Raw genomic sequence first — 21,010 nt, forward strand, 5'->3', positions numbered from 1 at the left:
AGTCTGTAAATTCCACTAACTTTGTGTCTTAATACTGAGCAATATTTTGATAGATTACTGGAGAGAAGAAATGCAAAATTAAAAATTCATTTTTCTCTTCTGTTTGAATCTCCAGCACCACAACATTGCTAACAACACTGTCAAATTATAGGAAGGCTGGGAGCATAGGATAAAAAGAGCACTCTAAATTACTACACATAGAGGAAAGAATTTTCCACATCTTATCTAGGAATGTCTGTTTATTCATGCCCCTGCAAAATATGGGCACTAATGACAGAGGAAGTGTAGGTGTGCATCCTGGTTTACTTCTGCTGTTAAGTGTCTGGGATATCTCAGCATTAAAAAGGATGAACAAGAATGTCATAACATGTTTACAAACTCCCTTCTACCAATAAACAAGTTTTCCCACTGGCACTCTTGTTGAAAGCACATCCCAGCCTACAGTGAGATTTGAAATTTGATGTTATGAATGAAGAAGTCACCAAGGACATAATGAGCATAGGATGTTAGGTGTAATTACAAAAAGTCTGAGGAATAAAAAGTGCCTTACTGGGTCTCATCCGTACTGTGAGTGGTGCTGAGCTCCTGGCAAGACCATGTTCTCTCCCTGTGGTGTCCTGGAGAGATGAGAAATGCCTCCCTGGCAAGCGGTGATTTCCTGGCACTGTGTTTTTCCTGGTCATATCTCCCATCTGGGACCGTAGCAGAAGGGTCATGCAGTTACACCTGGCTTCCCTGCTGGCATGGCAGCTCACTTTTACTGCTCAAGGATCATCATCTTTTTCTAGGCTAAAGAACGTATTTCTAATGAGGAAATAATAAATCAGCATTAAATAAAGGGTTAAACATTTAACAAACAGCTAAGCCCATAGCCCATGCAAAACAGCTCCCACACTTCATGTCTCTGGGAGGACAACTGGTGTAACTAATACTGCCAGGAGCTGAGCTCACAACTGTAACAAGATCCAGCAGTAGGAAGAATAGCTCTTTTCAACCATCAGGCAAATATGTGAAAGAAACAAAAGCTCACTTATCTTTTGTGATGTGCAAAATCCTTCTTGTGGGGGACGCTGCCAAGTTAAAGCCCTCACAGATGACAATGGCACCTGCAAGACCTTGCAAGCTGGATATTGATTCCCTTCCATGGTGGTGGCCACCCCAATGGCGCAGCCTGGCAGGAGGCAGGGGGGAAGCTGGGGCGGTCCTAGCTTTTATTAAATAAAATCTGGCTTTTATTTTTGGAATATAAACTTTCTTCTCCACTCCAGCTATTCCTCTTGCAGACAAACTTGTGTCTAGAGACTACTTAACCAACGTCAAAAGCATTAGTTGTATATAACTGCTGGCATCTCTTAAAACAAGCTTCCTGACTGTTCAGCATGTGTTAAGCCTGAGCATCCTGGATTTCTCAAAAGCTAAACATATTGTAACTGCTTTTGCTTTCCCTGCATCATGAGGTGAGAAAAACATATTCTGTCTGGTCACAATGCTTGTATGAGGAACAATTGCAAGAGGGTGTTTTATGTGTAAAATTAACAGCAGCCCTGAAATGTTTTATGTGATTCAGAAGGCCTCTCATTCTCTTCAAATAGCAAACATCACCAGGATAAAATGTCTGCTCCTTTTGTTTCCAAATCCTTGTTATAAAAGCAATATGCAGGTGTGTTTTATGAAAAGAAACCATGTCCCTTTAAAATTAATTTACAATGTTCCTAACTGTTAACTTTATGTCTCCTTTCCTCCATTATTAGATTTCTTTGGCTACTTGAATTCAAGCCTATGTTTCGACAGGTGGATTATACTTAGTTTGAGCACTAGTAAATCACAACTTTTAAACACGTGTTTAATTGGAAGCTCACACTCCAGTACTATTCACCTCAGTTAAAAAGTAAATCTTGAACTGTCTGGGGACTGTGGGGCTGATGTGGTGCAGTACTGAGCACTCTTACACTTCACCAGCAGGCAGAGTATTTGCACAGTGCTGGTTGGTATTTTTGCTGTGTGACCAAGACTGCCACTGAGAAAAGGAAGGCTGTGTGGAGGCAACAGAGGAAGCAAAGTCATCTCCACACTACAAGCAAGTTACAGCAAAAATTGTCAATGGTTTTTTCTATACTCTCACACTGCGCAAAAGCATGCCACCATGCCAGTATGTAAATCACCCTGGTGATTTTGTAAATTCAGCAGAGACCCTGGCTTGCAAACAGATCCTGCCTCACTGGAGCTGACTTGCTGGTGTCATCTAACAGAGTAAGTCACACCAAAGTTCCTGGCTGCTTTAGGATGAGGAAGGGTGTACTGTGTGAACAAGCACTATGCCACAAGGGTCCACCAAACAGATACAAAGCTGGCAGGAGCTTTCAGTTTACAATTTCATCTGGTGAAAAATGGATTAGTTTGGAAATTATTTTGGAAGGAAAAAAAAAATCCCAGCCAGTCTGTTTGGCTTTGGCCACCTATGAGTGACTTTTTGCATTTACCATCTTTCAGGACAGTTCAGCTCTAATGCAGGCAGGGGTATTTCAGAAGAAGCAGACTGGTGGTGTTTTCTTGCCACGGCCCTGCAGCTGGAGCAGAACAAGACGAAGGATGAGGGAAGCTAGAAAAGAGCCTCCTGGCACCTCCTGTCCAGATGTGGAATAATTGCTCGAGGTGTCTTAGAAATTAAACCTTTGTTTTTAGAAAAGGTACAGCATTGAAGAAGCTGTCAGAGTGAAGTGCAGCTGCTATGTGAGGAATCCATTCCATGGAAGTTCCCTAGTAACCATAGATGTCAGCAATGCCAGGAAAACTTGGCATACTGACTCTAAGAGGACTTGTCCAGAGGGTGGAGCGATGTGGAGGCATCACGGCCAGGCTCTGTGATAAATGGGAACTCAGGGTACCATGGAGCTGGTACGCTGCATATTTGCCACCCTGGGCCAACAGTCCATCATAATTTTGACAAAATGCTGTCCTTTTGGTGAACTTTGGTCATTATAATATCATTATAATACCAAAACACACCTCCATCCCAAAAGTTACCTGCCTCTAAGGTGCAACCACACCTCACTGAGCATGCACTTTGCATTTCTTCTAGTCTATGTAAAGTAAAGCAAAGAAATTCCACACCAATCATAATAAAGGTATGTATGACTAGAGTCACTCAAGCTCCACCTGAAAGATAAAAAATAGTATAAAATATGTGAAGAGAAAGAGGGCGTTGGGGACAATACCATTGCGTACCACTCTGATTTCTGGGACCAGTCGATGGGCTGAGCCTCCTTCCCCCCACACTGGGATGCCTTTGGGTAAGATCAAAACATCTGTTCCCCCAAGGAAAGTTAGAAACCTCTCTCTAGCTTCACTTTAAATCTCCAGTCCTTCATATTTGCTTAATGCATTTGTAGCCTAGCAGTGTTACTCATCTTCTTAGTATTCGTCTATCTCTTGTAACCAGCAATCTTATCACCAGTAGTCCAAAGAACCTGTGTATCTGTTGCTTTAATAAATTGCACTATTCATTAATCTAGCCATGATAATTCTCATTTAATGCTACCAGCCAGGACATCTGGCAAATTAGTTACTAACAAATACTCTGATGAGTGGTTACTTCTACAACCCTTAGAAAATAAACTGTTGACCAAGTCTGAGACTAAGACTGGACTTAGCCGCACCTAGACTCCTCTCTGAGAAGGAGTTCAGAAAGCAAGGGGGTCCTGTCTGAACCTCCTGACTCAACAGTAAGGTCTCTCCCTAACCGCTCCTCAGACTCTTACCATTAATGCAACTCCAGACCTCCCAAAATGTCTCTTGGAGGAGATGTGACAGCCTTACCCTCCTTACTTGTCACTTCCTGGGAGTCTCTGAAAGGACACATCATCTGGCCTATAGATTGACATATTTGTATTTGCAACCAGCCCTACAACTCTGTAGAAATATGTTGATTTTGGGGGGTTTCAGGCATTGATCTCCCAGGCTACAAGATATTAGCCCAGAGGGATAACCAATAGAAAACTACTGACTATGCTCTCAGCATAGGAGAAAAATGCAAACCATTATGTTTCTGTAATACACCTTAATCCTATTTTTTTGTAAAACTGTTTCTACATGGAAGCAACTTATTTTTACGATGCAAAGGATGACTTCTTTTTAGGCTGATTACTATAACCTAGTTCTACTGTTCTTAAAGAATCGGAATCTGCCGTTTAGGAACAGTATAATCTATTTTTTTTAGGGCAACAATTTTTTTACAATTTAATTTTCTTACAGGGAGTGTTGTAAATGGCAGCACTCATTTTACATTTTTAAAAAAATATCCTTTATCCTTTTTTAGAGGTTCCTGTCCTTCCTTCTCATTGCCAACCAGCCTTTTTTCAGCAGAGTGGGAAATTCACCAGTTTTGCTAGGAGAGAAGTGAAAGGATTAACTAAACATCAAAGACATACCCAGTTCTGAAATGAGTCATGCTTCTAATATCTCTGTGTCTCTCTTTATGCAGTTGACTGCACTCAGTTTCATGGCTGGATGAGGCCCACAGGCCCATCAAATATGCCGCTACAATAATAAGGAGGAATTACTGCTTGATGAGCTGGGACATTTCCTTTTTTTTAAGTGTTAGCCTTTGCCAACTTACTCATAAGAGAAGCTGAGTAATAGCTTCTGACATTTTCTAGGATTTTAATGGTTTGCACAAATAGTGTCCATTACCCTGTTATGGGGAACTGGGAAGGACATGGAGATGTGCCCTATTTTTCTTGGGGGGGGACACAGTGAAAGAAGAAGAAAAAAAGAAGAGAGAAAATTAAGGTTTTAGTATCTTGAAATATTTCTAGTGACCAGAAATCACATTCTGTACAAACCCTTTTTAAATACATGTGAGTTGCTCTGACAGGATTTAACTCTTGTCCCGAGGACAACAGCATGAGTTCTACTACAAGCAGCAAGAGCTTATTTTTAACTCTCAAAAAATTATAATCATAAGAAAATATCTGTTACAGCCAATGTGAGCTTTTCTCAAAAAATGAAGACCAGCAAAAACGACTTGAAGAGGAAGTATATGAATTGCTTAAAAGCAGCAATATTTTAAAAAATATTTTAAGTCAAACAGGCCTTTTTTTTTTTTTGGTAGAAGGAAAACCTTCTGTCTTATATAAATATGTCTGTCAAGATATTTTTTTTCTGGGAAAATGACCTGTAACACACAGTACTCCAAGTCTAGAGGAAGTCGTGTAGGTTATGTCCTGCTAAGATAAGAAACCTCAGGAATACAGCCAACAGCAGGAGTTACAGGAAGTAAATGTGGTAACTGGTGTGCAGGGGGCAGCTATGCTATTTGAAATCTCAGTATTCAATCTCCTTAGTGTGGATTTTGACTTTGCAAATATGTTACCATGTTTTAACAACTATTTTGTAAAGGGGAGCGTTAACTGTGTTTACTTCCACACCTTCAAATGCAGATTGTATTATTTGCTTAGAAGACCAAATTCTTCTTTGCTGAAGGTAAAGTATGGTTTTAGGATCCTGATTGCGAGCACCTGTGCTCAAGAAGGGTGGTCTTAGAAAGTGAGTCAACCTTGCTTCCTCTTGTGAAGAGAACTGAGGCAGGAAGTGAATTCCTCTGTGCTCATCTACTGCTCATCACTTACCATTACTTTGTCCTCAGCCCCCGAAATTAAAACAGAGGGCTGCCTGTTCACGTGAGCTGGAGATTTCAATTTTAATGTTGTACAGAGAGAAAAGGAATTCATCCAAGACACAAATAATTAAGACCCTAAATTGTGTTTGGAAACAAGGTGGGCTTGGTGGTGCATTGTTGCAGTGGGGACGCCCCACAGCAGCACTGCAGCTGCCCTCCAGTTTGCAGACCGGGTCGTGGCACTGGCATGTCTGCAGGCTGAGAAGAAAGATTGTCCTCACTTTCTCTGTCATACTTTGCTCCTCTAGGAATCCTCAGCACTGAAGAAGCTCTTGCACCTTACCAGGATTTCTTGATGTCAGTAGAAGTGTGGGAAATGCTGATATTAATGATGCATGCTTGCCTATATGAGGATTACTAGAAAGGTTTTTGGATGTTAAAAGTCACAGTCATTTTACTGGAAAGTATCAAATGCAATCTTACTTGCTTTGTTGACAATTTTTTGCTTTACGTTAAATTTCTAAAGCACAGTAAATTCATTCTGCCAGTCAAAACTGAGGACTGACATTTTCTTTTAAGATTTATTCTGTATCTTTGTCACCCTAATTTCTTGGTTGCCCCTCTGGTTGCTCCCTGAAAGGACCCAGCATTCTTCCACAACTGGGAGAGGGAAAAGAGTTTAGGGCTACCCCTAACAAGGGGCAGGCTGGGTTGGAAGGGGTGAGGACTGGCAGGATGCTGCAGCTTATGAGCCTCTCTTCCCATGAGCGCTTCCTGAGCTCCTCTCCAGCCTACGCCACTCAATGCTGGTGTTGGTCAGCCTGCTCCACCACAGCCACCGCTGTAACTTCCCTATGGCTTCTCTGAAGGAGTTCACAGGTGTCCCTACTAGAAACAAGAGCTAATCGCGGATGATAATTTGGAGTTATTTCCACAGGCTTTTGTCCTGTTTTGCTTTGCTTTTGTTTTTTTCCCTGGTTTGGGTTTGCTTCCTTCCCTCCCACCCTGACGGCACAGGCCAAACCCATGGAAGAATTGCTTTGGACAGCTGTAGCTGACTGTGACTTGTGAATAATTTTTTCCAGAGTAAAATCTGGAATAAATATTCTTCAATTCTGCTGTAGCTATTCTGAAGCTTCTTGTGGAATACAAAGCACTTGACCCCCAGTCCCATAAATCCACTCCAGAAAATACACTCTGCATAGATGAAACTCTATCACTTTTAGTGCAGTTTCCCAAAAAGCGCAGCACAGCACATGTAAAGAAGGTGCTGTGAGACTAGCCATAAGAACAGCCACAACTGTGACTGGGACCCATGCTGCACAGCACTGGTACACGAGTCTTATGAAAGAAGTTATGAAACTTTTTAGTCTACAAGCAGTCCCATCTTGGAAAGATTTTTTTTCGTCTATGTTAAATTTTCAACTGGGATTTGAGATTACACACTCATTATTTTATTCATTTCCATTTGAAAATAATTTATGTCAAAAACTGTATTTTGCTACATCTGTTTAACTTCTAGAAAAGTACTAACTAGAAGAAATACCAGAGGGTTTCAGTTAGCCAGGTGCATCATATACAGCTGAGATAGTAATATGACAGTGATAAAGTACAATTTTCTTCACAATGTTACAATGGCAAGCAGAAGACACAGAATCTTCTGACTCCTCAGCTTTCTTCCTTTACTTTATAGACTCTTTACCTTTCATTAAAAAGTAAGAATAGAACAAAGATATATTAGTTTGCTGTTTTATTTTTCCTTTTAATTTGTTCAGCAACAATGTCTATTCCAGGGTTCCCATCTTTAAATGGGTCTTCTAGACATTGTCTCAGTACAAATAATTTCTATTACCTCACAGATGGCCAAGTAATTGAAATCAAACACTGGATTATGAGCTCCTGTTCAGCATCTCTGAGATCTTCTTGTTTCTTTTAAGGATAGTTCATTCTTCTTTAAAATCCCTTCTGTAAAATCCCTTCTTCTAAAGAACTGAAATACCGTCTTGCCAAAATACATGTATATTCCCCTACAATTCTTACACTTGTCTATAATCTCACTTTGCCCTCTAGCGTCCATTCTGTTTTCTTCCTTCACAGCAAGGTACCTTGTTGACTGAAACATGTCAAAACTTATTTTTATTTAGCGATGAGATTCTTCAAGGATGGTTATGAACTAAAAAGAAACCTTCATGGTATCAGGGTTTCTGACCAATCAGTGGGCTATGAATTAACATATTCCCAGTGCAGACAAGTGAGGCAATAAAAACTGGTCTTTTTCATGAGAGAGCAGGTGAAAATATTTCTTGCTATTTCCCAAGTTTCAGTAAAAATAAGGGCATTTCAATAACAGTTTAATGCATTGCAGAAGCCACTTAGGATATCAGAACCAGAAAGGTAAGTAGGCTGAATGTGCCTTTATTGTACAGGCTTGAAGAAGTACAAAACCAAAACAAGCAGCAGAAATAAGGTTTGAAACAGTCTTGCAGTGAGGCCATTTCAAGTGCTGTTAAATAAAAAGTCCAAGAAACCCACATTTTGCTGTAATACTTGTGGCCAGGCAGAAAAAAGGCTCTAATATTTTGCTCTGTTTATTTGGTTTTTTCTGTTGTTCGGGATCATGGTGAAGTTGTCAGCTGGTTTTATTTCTGGTATTTCAGCTTCAGACTTGATACCCATGTCTCTCATCAATTCTGTAGTTTGCATCCATGAGTGGTAGAGAGAAGAGCATGTACACCCTGCAGAAGAGACCTGTGTCATACATACGGTACCTGATATCTGGTATACCATTTCTATTTTTCTTACCAGTTAATTTTTTGTTTAGATTTATGTTTTTGTTATCACCCCTTTGAATGATACTCTTCTGACTGGCTGGAAATCAGGGAAGGCTTTAAAGTGGTTCCTCGCCTGATGCTTAAGCTAACCTCTAGTAATTTCAGTCCTCTGGGACTAACATCACCCTCTCTTGGGACTCACAGCCATGCTCGTTCTCCTCTCCTTCTTTATGCCAGACCCAGAAGCCTGTGCTGAATGTACCTCAGGCTTGACCACATGAAATAGCTTTTTTTTTGAAGTTGTCTTTTTTTTTTAAACCAATTTTTTGCCAATATTCATTAGGTAACAGAGCCTGAATAGACCTGTGTTTCCCCCCTTACTAACATACAGCAAGTGACTAGGGAAAATACAACCATCTGAAGTAGAGTTACCCAGGGACAATTTCCCAAGGGTAAATCCAGGCTTGACCTCACAGAAATTAGTGGATTTTTGCAAGTCATTTTAAAGATTTTTATTATATTGCAGTTATTACTCAAGGCTGTGTGGTTTGGAAGGGAAATTCATTGGAATTACAAGGGCTATATGTTGCTGTGGGTCAATTTGTGAGCGAAGGGCAAGAGGCAGACAATTTCATGCAGCAATAAGACACAGCACTGAATAATGATATATGAGGTTGCAGTAGCCAGGATGAATATGTCCATGATCAAGTAAGATATGCCACAGGCAGATGTGGCTTTAGGATACTTTTATATAGAGAAGTTATTTCAAATAATCTGTGAAAGAAGTTAATTGGAAACACAGCAAGAAGGGAAAAAAGCATTTCCCCAGATAGATAAAGGAGACACTTCAGTTAAAAGTAACAATGTCCAACTGAGAAGTTATTGCAGAAGCCATAGCTACTGCAAACAATATCCTCAGTATACAATTCCTTCTAGAATCACTGGAATGACTGGAATGTAAAAAAATATATACATTCTTGAAAAAGAGCATACAAACTTTGAAAGACTAATTAATGATCTCAACCTAAGCCAGGACCACTTAAATAAACAATATACTACTTTATTTTTATGCAGTCACAATCAGTACAAATCTAGCAATTCCTGTAAGGTGCAGGATGTGTACTCCATTCAGTAGATATGATTCTCTATCTGTAGGTGAAATAGAGATGGAAAGTAGCAGCACATTTTCTTAGCAGAAAACACCATAGGATGACACTATCTGTTACAAGATTGCAATCCCTTCCTATGGAGTAACTCCCACTGAAAAGTCATATAGATTAATTTATAGCTAGTGCAGACACCTTGTTTTCTAAGGGAGAAATTTGCTTACATAGAATAATGCATTACATTTGCAAAAATAAAATTCAGCATCATAATTATTTAAATACAATGAGAATGAACTGGAAGCACTGCCGCAAGATAGATCATAGAAAAAAAAAAAATAAATAGAAATATTTTCAAAGCTAAGTTAAGTCAAAATCTTTGTACCTTAGTTGTTAAGCTTCCTTATGACTTTATCAATCAGTTGAAGACATCTCCTCATTTCTGCACGGCTGATCTCCCAGGAGCACAGGTTGTGTTGTTTGTTTTTAAGAAAACAGTCTATTTTTTGGAAGTACTTTTTCAGTTTCAGCCTGTTGACTTCTTTACTCCAAAAATAGTGGGTCTGCTTCTTGATTACACATGCCTCCAACTGCTCAATTTGGTGATAAAGTCCATTTTGGAATTGTTCTAAAGCTGTCCCATCCCAAGCAGCTACTGTCAGATTTTTGCTGAAGATATAGAAGATGTGTTGGAAGATCTCTTCAATGGCCACTTTGACAACCTCTTTCTGCCTGGGCTTTAGAACCTGCTCAGGAAATCTGAAGGACTTTTTCTCTCTTAGACATTGTTGAGGAAACTTTTTGCCCATTCTGTCCAAAAGTTGCAGGCTGTTCTCAATCACTTTTCTTTGCTGTAAAGGCAGATGATTGCACTGAAGACTGGAGATGGTGGTGGTGCACAACATTATGAAGCCAATTTGTACCAAGCCAAAAGCATTCATGATAAAGATAAGCTCTTACGTACCTTCTTTCCTGTATATAAATTCTGAGAGACAGGCTGGGATGCTTTGAAAGTAATTCGTAAGCTCCTGTTTCTTCAAAATCTTGAAATTTAATTATTCTGTATGAGTAGTTTTCTTTCATCATTTTTTGGTTTTTAAGGTTTTCCCCCTTGTGTATGCTTTTGATACTTACCACTTTCATTTTCTGCCTTATGACTTCATTGTCTGTTTTGGGTTTTTTTTTTTGCCACTTTCTTTTTATTTCAACTGGATATTAGAATGTTATATATGTCTTAGATTAGCTGTTCCCTCTCCCTCAAAAATTCTACAGGAAGTATAGTAAGACTTTAAAAGAAAATGTTACAGAAATATCCTTAGTTTCTTAATATTTTAGCAGTGGAGTAACATGTTGAACTACAATAACACTCTTGATGGGTCAGGGACCTGCTGAATACTGCTGCTTGTCCCCTCAGCACAATTTATACTTCCAAAATTCAGTTAAACTTTCTCTACTTATTTTCATTCAGCAAAAATATTTTCTTTCTCCTCACCTTTATTTCATTACTCACTTCTTGTAAAATATGAGTCAGAACTCCCTTTATTTATTAAGATCAGAAGTAGGGTCAGCCATATAATAGAGGAGGTTGGGGCTATCACAGCACATTAGGAAATCTGGCTCCTGTCTTTGATTTTATTTTGTTGAAAGCTAGTTTTGAACTATCATATTGCTGTCTCGCCAGCCTTGTGTGCAAACATATGTCATTGCAAAGGCAATTCTCTGCAGGTGATTATGTCTTGATGAAGAGGTTAGATAAACAGGGTTTTTTTTAGTCCGAGACCTGGTTCTGTGTTTTTGTTCTGTTATTACACCCATTGCTGTGTGGTTGGCTTCATTACCAGTATGGTAGTCACTCTAAGCAGATTTACGATACTGTTTTAGGGCTTCCTTTGTGTTCAGCACATATGTATTTGGGAGGCTTTAAAAAGTCATGAACCAAGTTGAGTGCAATTATTCACATGAGCAAACTGCTTGGATGCCCTGATGTTGTTTAAGCAAACTTGAATTGGATGTACTGCCAGTGTGAGGAAAAAATGAATCCCCTATCACATATGACAGTATTAAATAAAAAGAGTAAGAACAACCAAAGCAGGACATAAAATGCGTAACATGGGACCAAATCTTTTCACTTAGTGGGAATGTTTACTATTTTGGAAAACCTGGCCTGAAGTGCATTATTGTGCTAGCTACAAAATTACCATGGAGATGTATCACTTTTGCAAAAATACAGCTCTAGAAGGTAAACAAATAACATTGTAGCGGATATACGCATATACAATAGATATACAATGAAATTAATAAAATCTGTGTTTAGTTAAAGAAAAATATTAAATACTGCTACAGCTATTTCCATAAATTATACACAAGTATTTTTGTCAAACTGTAATCATTACATAAGCTTAATCCTTCTACTGATTTAAACAGGTAAACTTCACATTCATTTTAACTCCCAGACATACAAGTTCTTTCTTTCTTCTTGCAAATTAGTTTTTTACATGTTTCCCTCTCAATGAAGAGCTGGAGATGCCATCATGGGTTTTGTTACAAACATTACAGAGGGGAAAACCAGAAGGTTGTATCTTCCAGAATCCTTACAAAGACAGAGATTGTTCAGGTGTTTTATTCTGTTTTCTGTGTTAACAGATCAGTTGTCCACTCCTCCTCACAGAACAGTTACCCTTCACTTAGCCTTTCAGGTTTTTGGTTGTTTTGGGGTGTTGCTTTTGTGTTTGTTTTTTTTGTGTGTGTGTGTGTGGGGTTTGTTGATTTTTTTGTTGTCGTTGTTTTATTTTAAATAATAACAAATTATTCTTCCCCACTCAGCCAGTTTCTTGATTATTGCATATGCAAAGCATAGTACCATTGTATGCTCCAGGACACAGTCTCCCCATGTCATCTTAATTCAGAAACAAGTAGTTCATTAAAAGTAATGACTGGAAGAGATAACTGGGTTATCTCTAGAACATGGGTTCTTTTATCTCAGGCACCAAAGCAAATCGTAAGTCTAAGTTCAACCTAAGCATATGCTGGCAAATAGAGCAGTGTGAGGGAATTCTTTTGGCCTCTGATTAACCCTATGTTAAATCACTTCATAAAACCTTACACCAGCTTTCCTAAATCAAAATAACCAGTTCATCTCAACACTTCACTGCTCTAGCTATCCGTTTCTTCGCTCCTTTAATTCACTCAACATGCCACAAGAGTCCAAATAGAGTCAGTTTGTGCCTGCACAAGATAGCTTCCTCCCCAGCTAGCTTGACACTGCCTATGTTAAAAGAAAATAGTTTTTCTCCATTATGCTTTCCATCGCAGCTGTAACTTGCCAGTCCTCTCCCTTATACATCTAACTAATTTCTTTGTTACTAGTTTTATTAGGCAAAGACTTCAAATACAGGCAAGACTGGATTCTTTGCTCTTATCCTAAGACCATGTGGCTGGCCAGGTACAAGCCTCATGCTGTGATGGACAAAAGCAGGAGCAGCCAAAAGTGTCCATGTGTTGGTCAAAAATGGGATAGTACAGGTTTAATACTATAGCTGGAATCACTCGACATGGATGGATAGAGCTGAGAAATTTATGGGGTTTTTTCCCTACAAAATCTGCCATGGAGACAAATACCATGTTCAATTTTATATGATTAAAGCACAGTTAATTTAGCTCATAGGCTACAATTTCATTCACAATCACTATTATAGTCTGCATTAAGAAGTTAAGATAGCCATGTGACCTTCCCATCTCCACAGACCATTTCTTGGCATGCTGTGACCTGTCCCAATCTAAGTAACTCTTTTATCTTACACTGAGTAATTCACGAAACCATTTGTGCAGTGCATGCTTGCTTTTGCAAAATATTGTTTCAAGAGGCACAATCTTAGAAATAGGGTATTAATTAATAATTTTAAAATCCCTAAGTGATACAAATTCAGTTTACCAGAAAATAAATTTAACGGAGCAGTCCTCAGTGAAGTAGCAGCAAAGGGGTATTATTATAATCTACTTTTTAGAAGCATGGAAGTAAAAATATTACTATTTCCATTTATGTCACTAAAAGTTTTTTACCTTAATTATAAAGCTATATAAAAACATTGTCAGGACCTTTTTTTCTGCTTAAAAAGGAGCTGAACCTGCAGTATCTTTTGTACAGAACTAAATTACTGGGAGTGGAGATCAGCACACACTGGGGCTGTCTTTTTGCCCTCATTGAAGCTCTTAAATCCGGTGATGCGAACTGTCAAAACCACTGGGCATAGATACATTCTTTGGATGTTTTCCTGGAAATATCACATGATTTATCATGTTGAATGGGCATTTACTCTGAAAGAGTGCTAAGACTTTAAACTCTTGAGTACACATGGCATTCATTTTTTAATACGTGAATTCCTAAAGAATTACCAGACTATTGAGTAGCAGCTGCCTTCTTACAATGGAGGATCTCTTACATTCATTTTCTAATGAGAAAAACCACAAGTGCCCAAGCTAAAAATGCTTTTCAAATGCTTCTGTTTATCCCAAAATACCAGATATTTTCAAAATTAGGTTTGTATGGGAATAGTGATTTTTATGAAATCTAAACAGTATGAAGGCAGACTTGGAGAATGCCATGACAAAGGTCATAAAAAATACTTGAGCTTATGAAATAAAAATGGGAAATATTAAATGCATATAAATATAACTCTGATAACATAAAATATGAGGCAAATACATAAGGAACTGGGCAAATATGTGAAGCATTTGTAAGTTTTACAGTTACACAGACAAGCAGCAGGAGCCAGCTCACACCACTTTGGCAGGTCAGGACAGGGTTGGTAGCATGCGTTCATAGGCCAGGTTTGGAATTCTCCCTTCTCTGGCATCACAAGGGTGACCAACACAGGACAGCATCCCCTGAGAGAAAAGGTCCAAGGCAGCTGAGTGTGGAGGTGGAGGCTTGGGCTGGAGGAATATGAAGAGGCCAGTGCAGAGACAGGCTGCTGAGCAGAAACAGCTGGGAGAAGAAAAGAAAACAGCTGCAGCCTCACAGGCATTTTAAAGGGGCCACATTCCAGAGATGGGGAGGCGAGTTCCCTTTCAGGCACTCATGGCCTATCCTCCCCTAGCTGCCACACTGCCCCAGGCCCTTCTCTAGCTGACATTCAGCACATGACGTGGTGGGGGAGGTCTTGCCCAGGTGGCTGAGAAGCTTCAAGCTGTGCTTGTTGACTTTGCTCTGCTGCAAGCAAAGGCAGAATAGTGACAGTTGTGGTGGAGAAGGGCAGGGCTGGAGCACAGGGCCATATTGCTGTCTCCTGCAGTTGCAGGGTTGACCAGGAGGGTCAGGGCATCAGGGAGGACCTACAGCAATGAGGGTGCTCCTCCTGCCCACGCCAGCAGTTTGGTATGGGGCCATCTACCTATCCTGATTCCTGTGCCCTCCTCTCTGATACTTTGGAGGATGTGTGCAGATCTGTCAGCTGTGAGTTGAAGTGATGTGGTTTTGCAAACTGGCCCTGGCTTTTGCCAGAATCCACCTTCCCTTGGCACAAGTATCACAGGAAAGTTTGTGAGGGGGGAGGAGGAGAAGGAAAGTTTTCTTTCTACCAGGAGGTAGCAGGAGATTGTCTGCTAGTAGCATTGGGCACAAATGGGTGAGGAAAGATGAAAGGGGGAGTGTGATGGTGCCTCTTCCCTTCTTAGAGAAGTCTTGCTTGAGATGCAATGAATACAAAAGGTGCAGGAATGAAAAGCCTTGTTAAAGTCTTCATGCCATTTCCATGTGGGTGATCTCTTTCCTCTTTGTGGCGTTTCTTGTCATTTTCCTTGCAGCTAAACTGGGGCCGGTCATCTGGAGAGTGTCCAGCACAGCTCCCATGAGCTGAGAGCAGTCTTGTGGAGCCATTGAGACTGGGAGAAGCTCTGGAGAAAAAGTTCTAGGTCCTGTGGCCAACATGGTCACAAGGTAGCCATGCGCCTGGGCAGCAAAGAATGGACTGCATGAGCAAGGGTACAGTAAGCAGTCCAGGGACAGGACCCTGCCCTGTGGTTTGGCACTGGTGAGACCACTCCTGGGAGCCCAGCTCCTATTTTGGGATCCCAGCACAGGACAGACACTGATGCATGGGACTGAGTCCAGTGGAGAGTCACCATGATTTCTGGTGGATACAGGGCATATGGGGAGAGGTAGAGGCTGTTTGGTGAAGATAGACCCTCTGGCAGGTGGACTTTTCCTCAGCCACTGAAGTAGTTTGGGTGGAGAGGCACTCTGCTTTCACTGGGTGGATCCAGCTGCTGCTCCAAGTAGATTACATTGGGAGGAGCCCAATTTTGCCCAGTCCACACTTGTGTTGACTGGTGAACCCCACTTGTTTCCCTGAGACAGCCCTGCTTCCCTACAAGCGAAACGATAGGTCAGGACTTCCCCTTCAGTTCAATCTGGCAAGAAATGTGAAAAGCAGCAAGAATGATTTATAAAAAAACATAAACAGCAAAAGAAAGACTAGGGAAAACATGGGCCTGCTGCTGAATTGGTCAGGGGCCCTGGTGACAAAAAACAAGGAAAAGCCCAAGGTACTCTGTGCCTTCCTTTCTCAGGATTTACTGGTAAGACCAGATTTCCAGATTTCAGGAATCCCAGGCCCCTGAGACCCACAGGAAAGTCTGGCGCACAGAAGACTTACCCTCAGTAGATAAAGATCAGGTTAGGGAGCACTTAAACGAAGTGGGCATACATTAATTCCATGGGACAAGTGCTGAAGGAGCTGGGTGATGTCACTGCAAGATCACTCTCAATTATCTTTGAATGGTCATGGCAACTGGGATAGGTTCCTGAAGACTGAAAGAAAGCAGATGTCACCCCTATAATCAAGAAAAAAAGAAGAAAGGTCTGGGGAACTACAGACTGGTTAGCCTCACCTCAGTCCCTGGGAAGTTGATGGAGCAACTAACCCTGGAAAACATGAAGTACAAGAAAATGATCAGGATTAATCACTATGATTTATGAAGGGGATAATCATGCTTAATCAATGTGATAGCCTTCTACAGGGTGGTGCCTTGCTTGGTGTCTGAGGAGAGAGTGGATCCAACAGTGGATGTTGTTTTCCTCAACTTTAGTAAGGCTTTTGACACTGCGTCCTGTAACATCATCATAGACAAGCTGTATGAGTTAGATAAGTGGACAGAAAGGTTTATTGAATTATAGCTGAACAATGAGACCCAGAAAGTTGCAATCAAGCAAAGCCCAGCTGGAGGCCAGTCAGTGATGGTTTATCTCAAGGCTTAATACTGAGACCAATATTGTTCAAACCTCTTTGTGAATGACCTGAATGGAAATTCAGCATTTCCTGGTGCTGTCAGAGGCAGAAAGGTGTCTCTGTGTAACACAGACTGATTTTTCCCAGCCTTGCTGACCCTGCCTTAACATGGGGTGACAGGCAGCCTTTTTCTCCTCACATCTCACTTGGCTCTAACACCATGCCCTAGTGTACCTGGGGGAGACAACAGGGAACGGGAAGATCTCAGGCATCTTTCCTGAGAAAGCTGTCCGCCCTGTGGTCAGGTGCTCTCAGCCTGTGAGCATTCATCCAAACTTTTGATTCAAGCTCCTGGAAGAAACCTTTTGGGCAGAGTCATGCCCAGAGCAGGGCAGCCTGCTGTCCCCAACCTGGTGCAGTCGAGCCAGCATCGCCTCCTCCAGCTCTCGTGCAAAGGAGCTATGTGGGTGCATCCCAGAGGACTTTGCAGAGCAAAGCAGTGTTGAACTTACTCTTATTTTCTCAAGAGCTCTCCTGCAGCACACAGGCCCTTTCTGGGTCATGACCTGGGCCACCTGAGACTGTGTGAGCCTTAGGGAGGAAAAAGACAGAGCCCTGTTGTGCATTGTCTCCATGACATGTGGTCTGAGGCAGGTGGGAGCTGCCAGCGCAGAGGCCCTGGGCAGAAGACAGGCCTTTGGAAGTCTCCCAGGAGATGGGCCCTGACCTGGGGAGTGCTGGGGTGTGGCTGAGGGCCAGCACTGGCTCCCCTAGGAGCTCCCCTGGGAACCAGTGCATCTGAGCCCCCAAGCCTTCTTGGGCCCTGTGCTAGGTGCCACACATTGTGTCTCCTGGGCAATGTTTAGCATTCCTAGAGAGCCCCCAGGAAACAGGAATGGAGGGTGGATGGAGGTCTTTGCTCTTGCCTGATCCAAGGGCTGCTTCAGACAGTGTTTCTGTTCTTTGTATCTTCTCCTCTGCAGAGAAGGGAAAATAAGCATTCCCTTTTGCTGTCACAGGTGGAGTGAAAAAGAAAATATCTGAATGCATGAACTGGATTTCCTGTCTAAAACATGCAAACTAAATCATACAAAGGTAATGCTACAACTGCTAAGAGGCATTCAGTTCATGGGATCAAACTTGGGACAGTCCATGGTTAAAACAGTGCTGAAATACATCCAATGTCATCAGGTCCCCATAATCTGCTGTTTCACTTACTTACTTCCATGTAATAGGTTCTGGTCCTGTTGGAGCATATTACTGGCTATTGTAGACGTATCATAAGGGACCTTCCTTTCCACCTGATATTATCTTTAATCAAGAAACCAAGGAGATGATGACTGCTCCCATAACCCTCTAAATTAAAAGTTGCAACCAAGTCAATTAATAACTTCTTAGGCTTTTCATTATTTGAACATCCCTTTAAAAAGTGCAGAGAATAATCTTGCAATCTGCTTTGCACAGAACAAGCTATTTTACTGCAATACATAGAACTTGATGTTTTAAAAGCATCCACGTGATTTTAAGGCAATTTCTAGCTAAGCCTTGTTACACTTTTAAGATGAGTTACATATGGTTTTCCTCAGTTACTGCAATGCACACATAAAAAATACACATCTGAAGCTACTATAAAGCTTTTGGAAGGGATAAAGTCCTGTGTGTTTGTCTGTCAGGAAATAGAGCAAGCTCTCATCAAAAGTAAGAATCATAGAGGGAAAAAAATTTTCCCTGCAAAGGTTTCTCCTTCCTTCTTTTGAAGAGTTTTGTGGAGCTTGGGAATTTGTTATGTACTGAGCCCCAGTACCTAAAAAAATTAATCAATGCTACCTGCAGTGCTGTCTCTTAACTTGGCATCTGAACCTTCTGAGGTAGCGTAAGCACACTGTATGCATGACTAGCCTCTCATCTCTGGCTGGTAACCAGAAGTAAAGTGTTTGCAGGTGGCTCTGTGGTTGCACCAGCTATTTTAGTTTTTTAATGATGAGTTACATGGCAAATTGAAATAGGGCAAACTTAGTTTTCATTTTCCTGTAACGTTGTCACATCATATAGATGTTATTTTAACATTAAAACCCCACAACCCTCTTTTTAAGTGGTGCAAGAAGCCCAGGTAAGTTTCTTAATTTTCTCTTCAAAATAGTATGAGCAGTTATTAAAATAAAATCCAACTTAAATCAGCATTCCACTCTCTTGAAAAGTAGGTGGAGCTCTGTTTTTCTCTACATGTTTTAGTGTCTTTGAGACAGCAAAGGTCTTTGGAAGTGCACTGCTATAATGAGTTCAGTTTTTTAATGATTTCTTAATCTGTTTGGCTAGCCCAAGTAAATGGGCTAGTATGCTGAGGAGCTCCAGAAAGATTTGGAATCTTTAATGGGATCTGGTGGACATCACACAGCTAGAATACAGTCTTCCACTTCAGTATTAGACTGTTTATATATATATTTTTTTAAAGTGAACATTTTTTGAAGCCACAAAATGTATTAATCCACATATAAAATGACACTGACACATGCCTAGAACAAGTAGTGGTTAGACTTATAAAAAAACCCAAAAACCCCCAAAAAACCAAACAAACTAAAACAAAACAAAAGCAAAAGCAAATCAACAACGTGTTTAATGAAAAAATCCCTGCATCCACACAGTTGTTTATATTTCTGCTTCTGACTACTCCTCATGATAGTTCACGCAGAAGTCAACAAAATCTTCTACAGGCAGTAGTTGCATGTAAGCAAAAACAGAGTGCACAAATACTCCAAGTGTTAAATCACATAGAAAGAAGGAACATTTAAGAATGTCAGCAATCAGATAACCTAAAGGTGGATAGAGTCAAGCAAAGTTACAGGAAAACAAAGTCAAGTTTCTCTGAAGTTGCGGAGGATTTACCACGCACCTGACCTTCCTTATCCTTTTTATTTTCACAAATTTCTGATATTTTGGAACAACTGTTGAGATAAAAATGTCCTTGAAAATAAGTATATGTACTTTTTCTAGGTTAGATTTGGACACAGCTAAGGATAGTAAGGATAGACAGAATTTTAATACTTGACTACAAGACTTTTGTAATCTGAGGCCTATCATAATAATAATTACCACAATACTTGTGAAAATGCTACCAGTTCTCCTGAGTGGGGCACAGCTGGGCTGGCAGACTTGGCAGCATCTTATTATAGTGCTTCTGTGCTAAATTCCATACCCTGGAATTAAAGAAAGTTGAAATCCCCTGGTAAAATTGCTGCCTACAAACGTGTTCAAGGGGAACTAGCAAAGCAAATTCTGTGCTGGTTAAAGCAGTGCAATTCCATTGCTTGTTTGTGAACTTACGCATGACAAAAAGCACAAGAATAGGGCAGGCTCATTAAAAAAAAAAAGGTTTGCCTCTATTGAACATAAGTCACAAATTGTAACTGCTAACTAGTACAAAGCCAGTAAAATAGAACAATAAAAAAAAACCTTCAGCATTGACCTCATTGACCATGAGCCAGCAATGATGTGCCCTTATGGCCAAGAAGGCCAATGGTATCCTGGGATGCATTAAAAGGAGTGTGGTCAGAAGATCAAGAGAGGTTATCCTCCCCCTCTACTCTGCCCTAGTAAGACCACCTTTGGAGTACTGTGTCCAGTTTTGGGGACCCCAGTTTAAGAAGGATGTGGAACTGCTTGAGCAAGTCCAGCGGAGAACTACCAAGGTGATCAGGGGGCTGGAGCATCTCCCTTATGAGCAAAGGCTGACAGACTTGGGTTTGTTTAGCCTGGAGAAGACTGAGGGGGGGATTTCATAAATACCTACAAATGTCTAAAGGGTGGGTGTCAGGACGATGGGACTAGGCTCTTTTCAATAGTGCCCAATGACAGGACAAGGGGCATTGGGCACAAGTTGGAACACAAGAAGTTCCACCTCAATATGAGAAAAAACTTCTTTATTGTGAGGGTGACAGAGCAGTGGAACAGGCTGCCCAGGGAGGCTGTGGAGTCTCCTTCCCTGGAGACATCCAAAACCCACCTGGAGTCATTCCTGTGCCCCCTGCTCTAGGTGTCCTGCTCAAGTAGGGGGGTTGGACAAGCTGATCTCCAGAGGTCCCTTCCAACCCCTACCATTCTGTGATTCTGTGATTCTATACACAGATTAGGAAATTGTTTAAGGCAAGAGGTACAAGGAGATTTCAAAGAATGTAACTAGGCACCTAGTTGTAATTATTTGTAGGTGTCTCTTATCTGAAAGGAAATTGTTTTGGTGTTCCAAACAGGAGAGGTCAACAACATTCCACTAAGATCTGTGTGTCTAGTTTTAAAAAG

At 40.8% G+C, this 21,010-nt stretch overlaps 1 protein-coding gene across 2 annotated transcripts; it reads right to left on the reverse strand.

The window, feature by feature from the left end:
• Window positions 1–7,080: 7,080 nt before the first annotated feature.
• Window positions 7,081–20,023, reverse strand: LOC104039528 (interferon epsilon). Of its 2 annotated transcripts, none has more exons than XM_064438376.1 (4): window positions 16,380–20,023; window positions 16,145–16,299; window positions 9,877–14,475; window positions 7,081–8,352 (listed from the first exon to the last, which is right to left on the reverse strand). In XM_064438376.1, exon 3 carries the CDS (start codon window positions 10,430–10,432, stop codon window positions 9,878–9,880), a length of 555 nt encoding a protein of 184 aa, XP_064294446.1. In that variant the 5' UTR covers window positions 10,433–14,475; window positions 16,145–16,299; window positions 16,380–20,023; the 3' UTR covers window positions 7,081–8,352; window position 9,877. The 2 variants fall into 2 exon arrangements, with proteins under 2 accessions (XP_064294446.1, XP_064294445.1); XM_064438375.1 differs by having other exon boundaries at window positions 9,877–15,856.
• Between the last annotated feature and the right edge of the window lie 987 nt (window positions 20,024–21,010).

The sequence above is a fragment of the Phalacrocorax carbo genome, chromosome Z (assembly GCF_963921805.1).
Source record: "Phalacrocorax carbo chromosome Z, bPhaCar2.1, whole genome shotgun sequence".
NCBI lineage: Eukaryota > Metazoa > Chordata > Aves > Suliformes > Phalacrocoracidae > Phalacrocorax > Phalacrocorax carbo.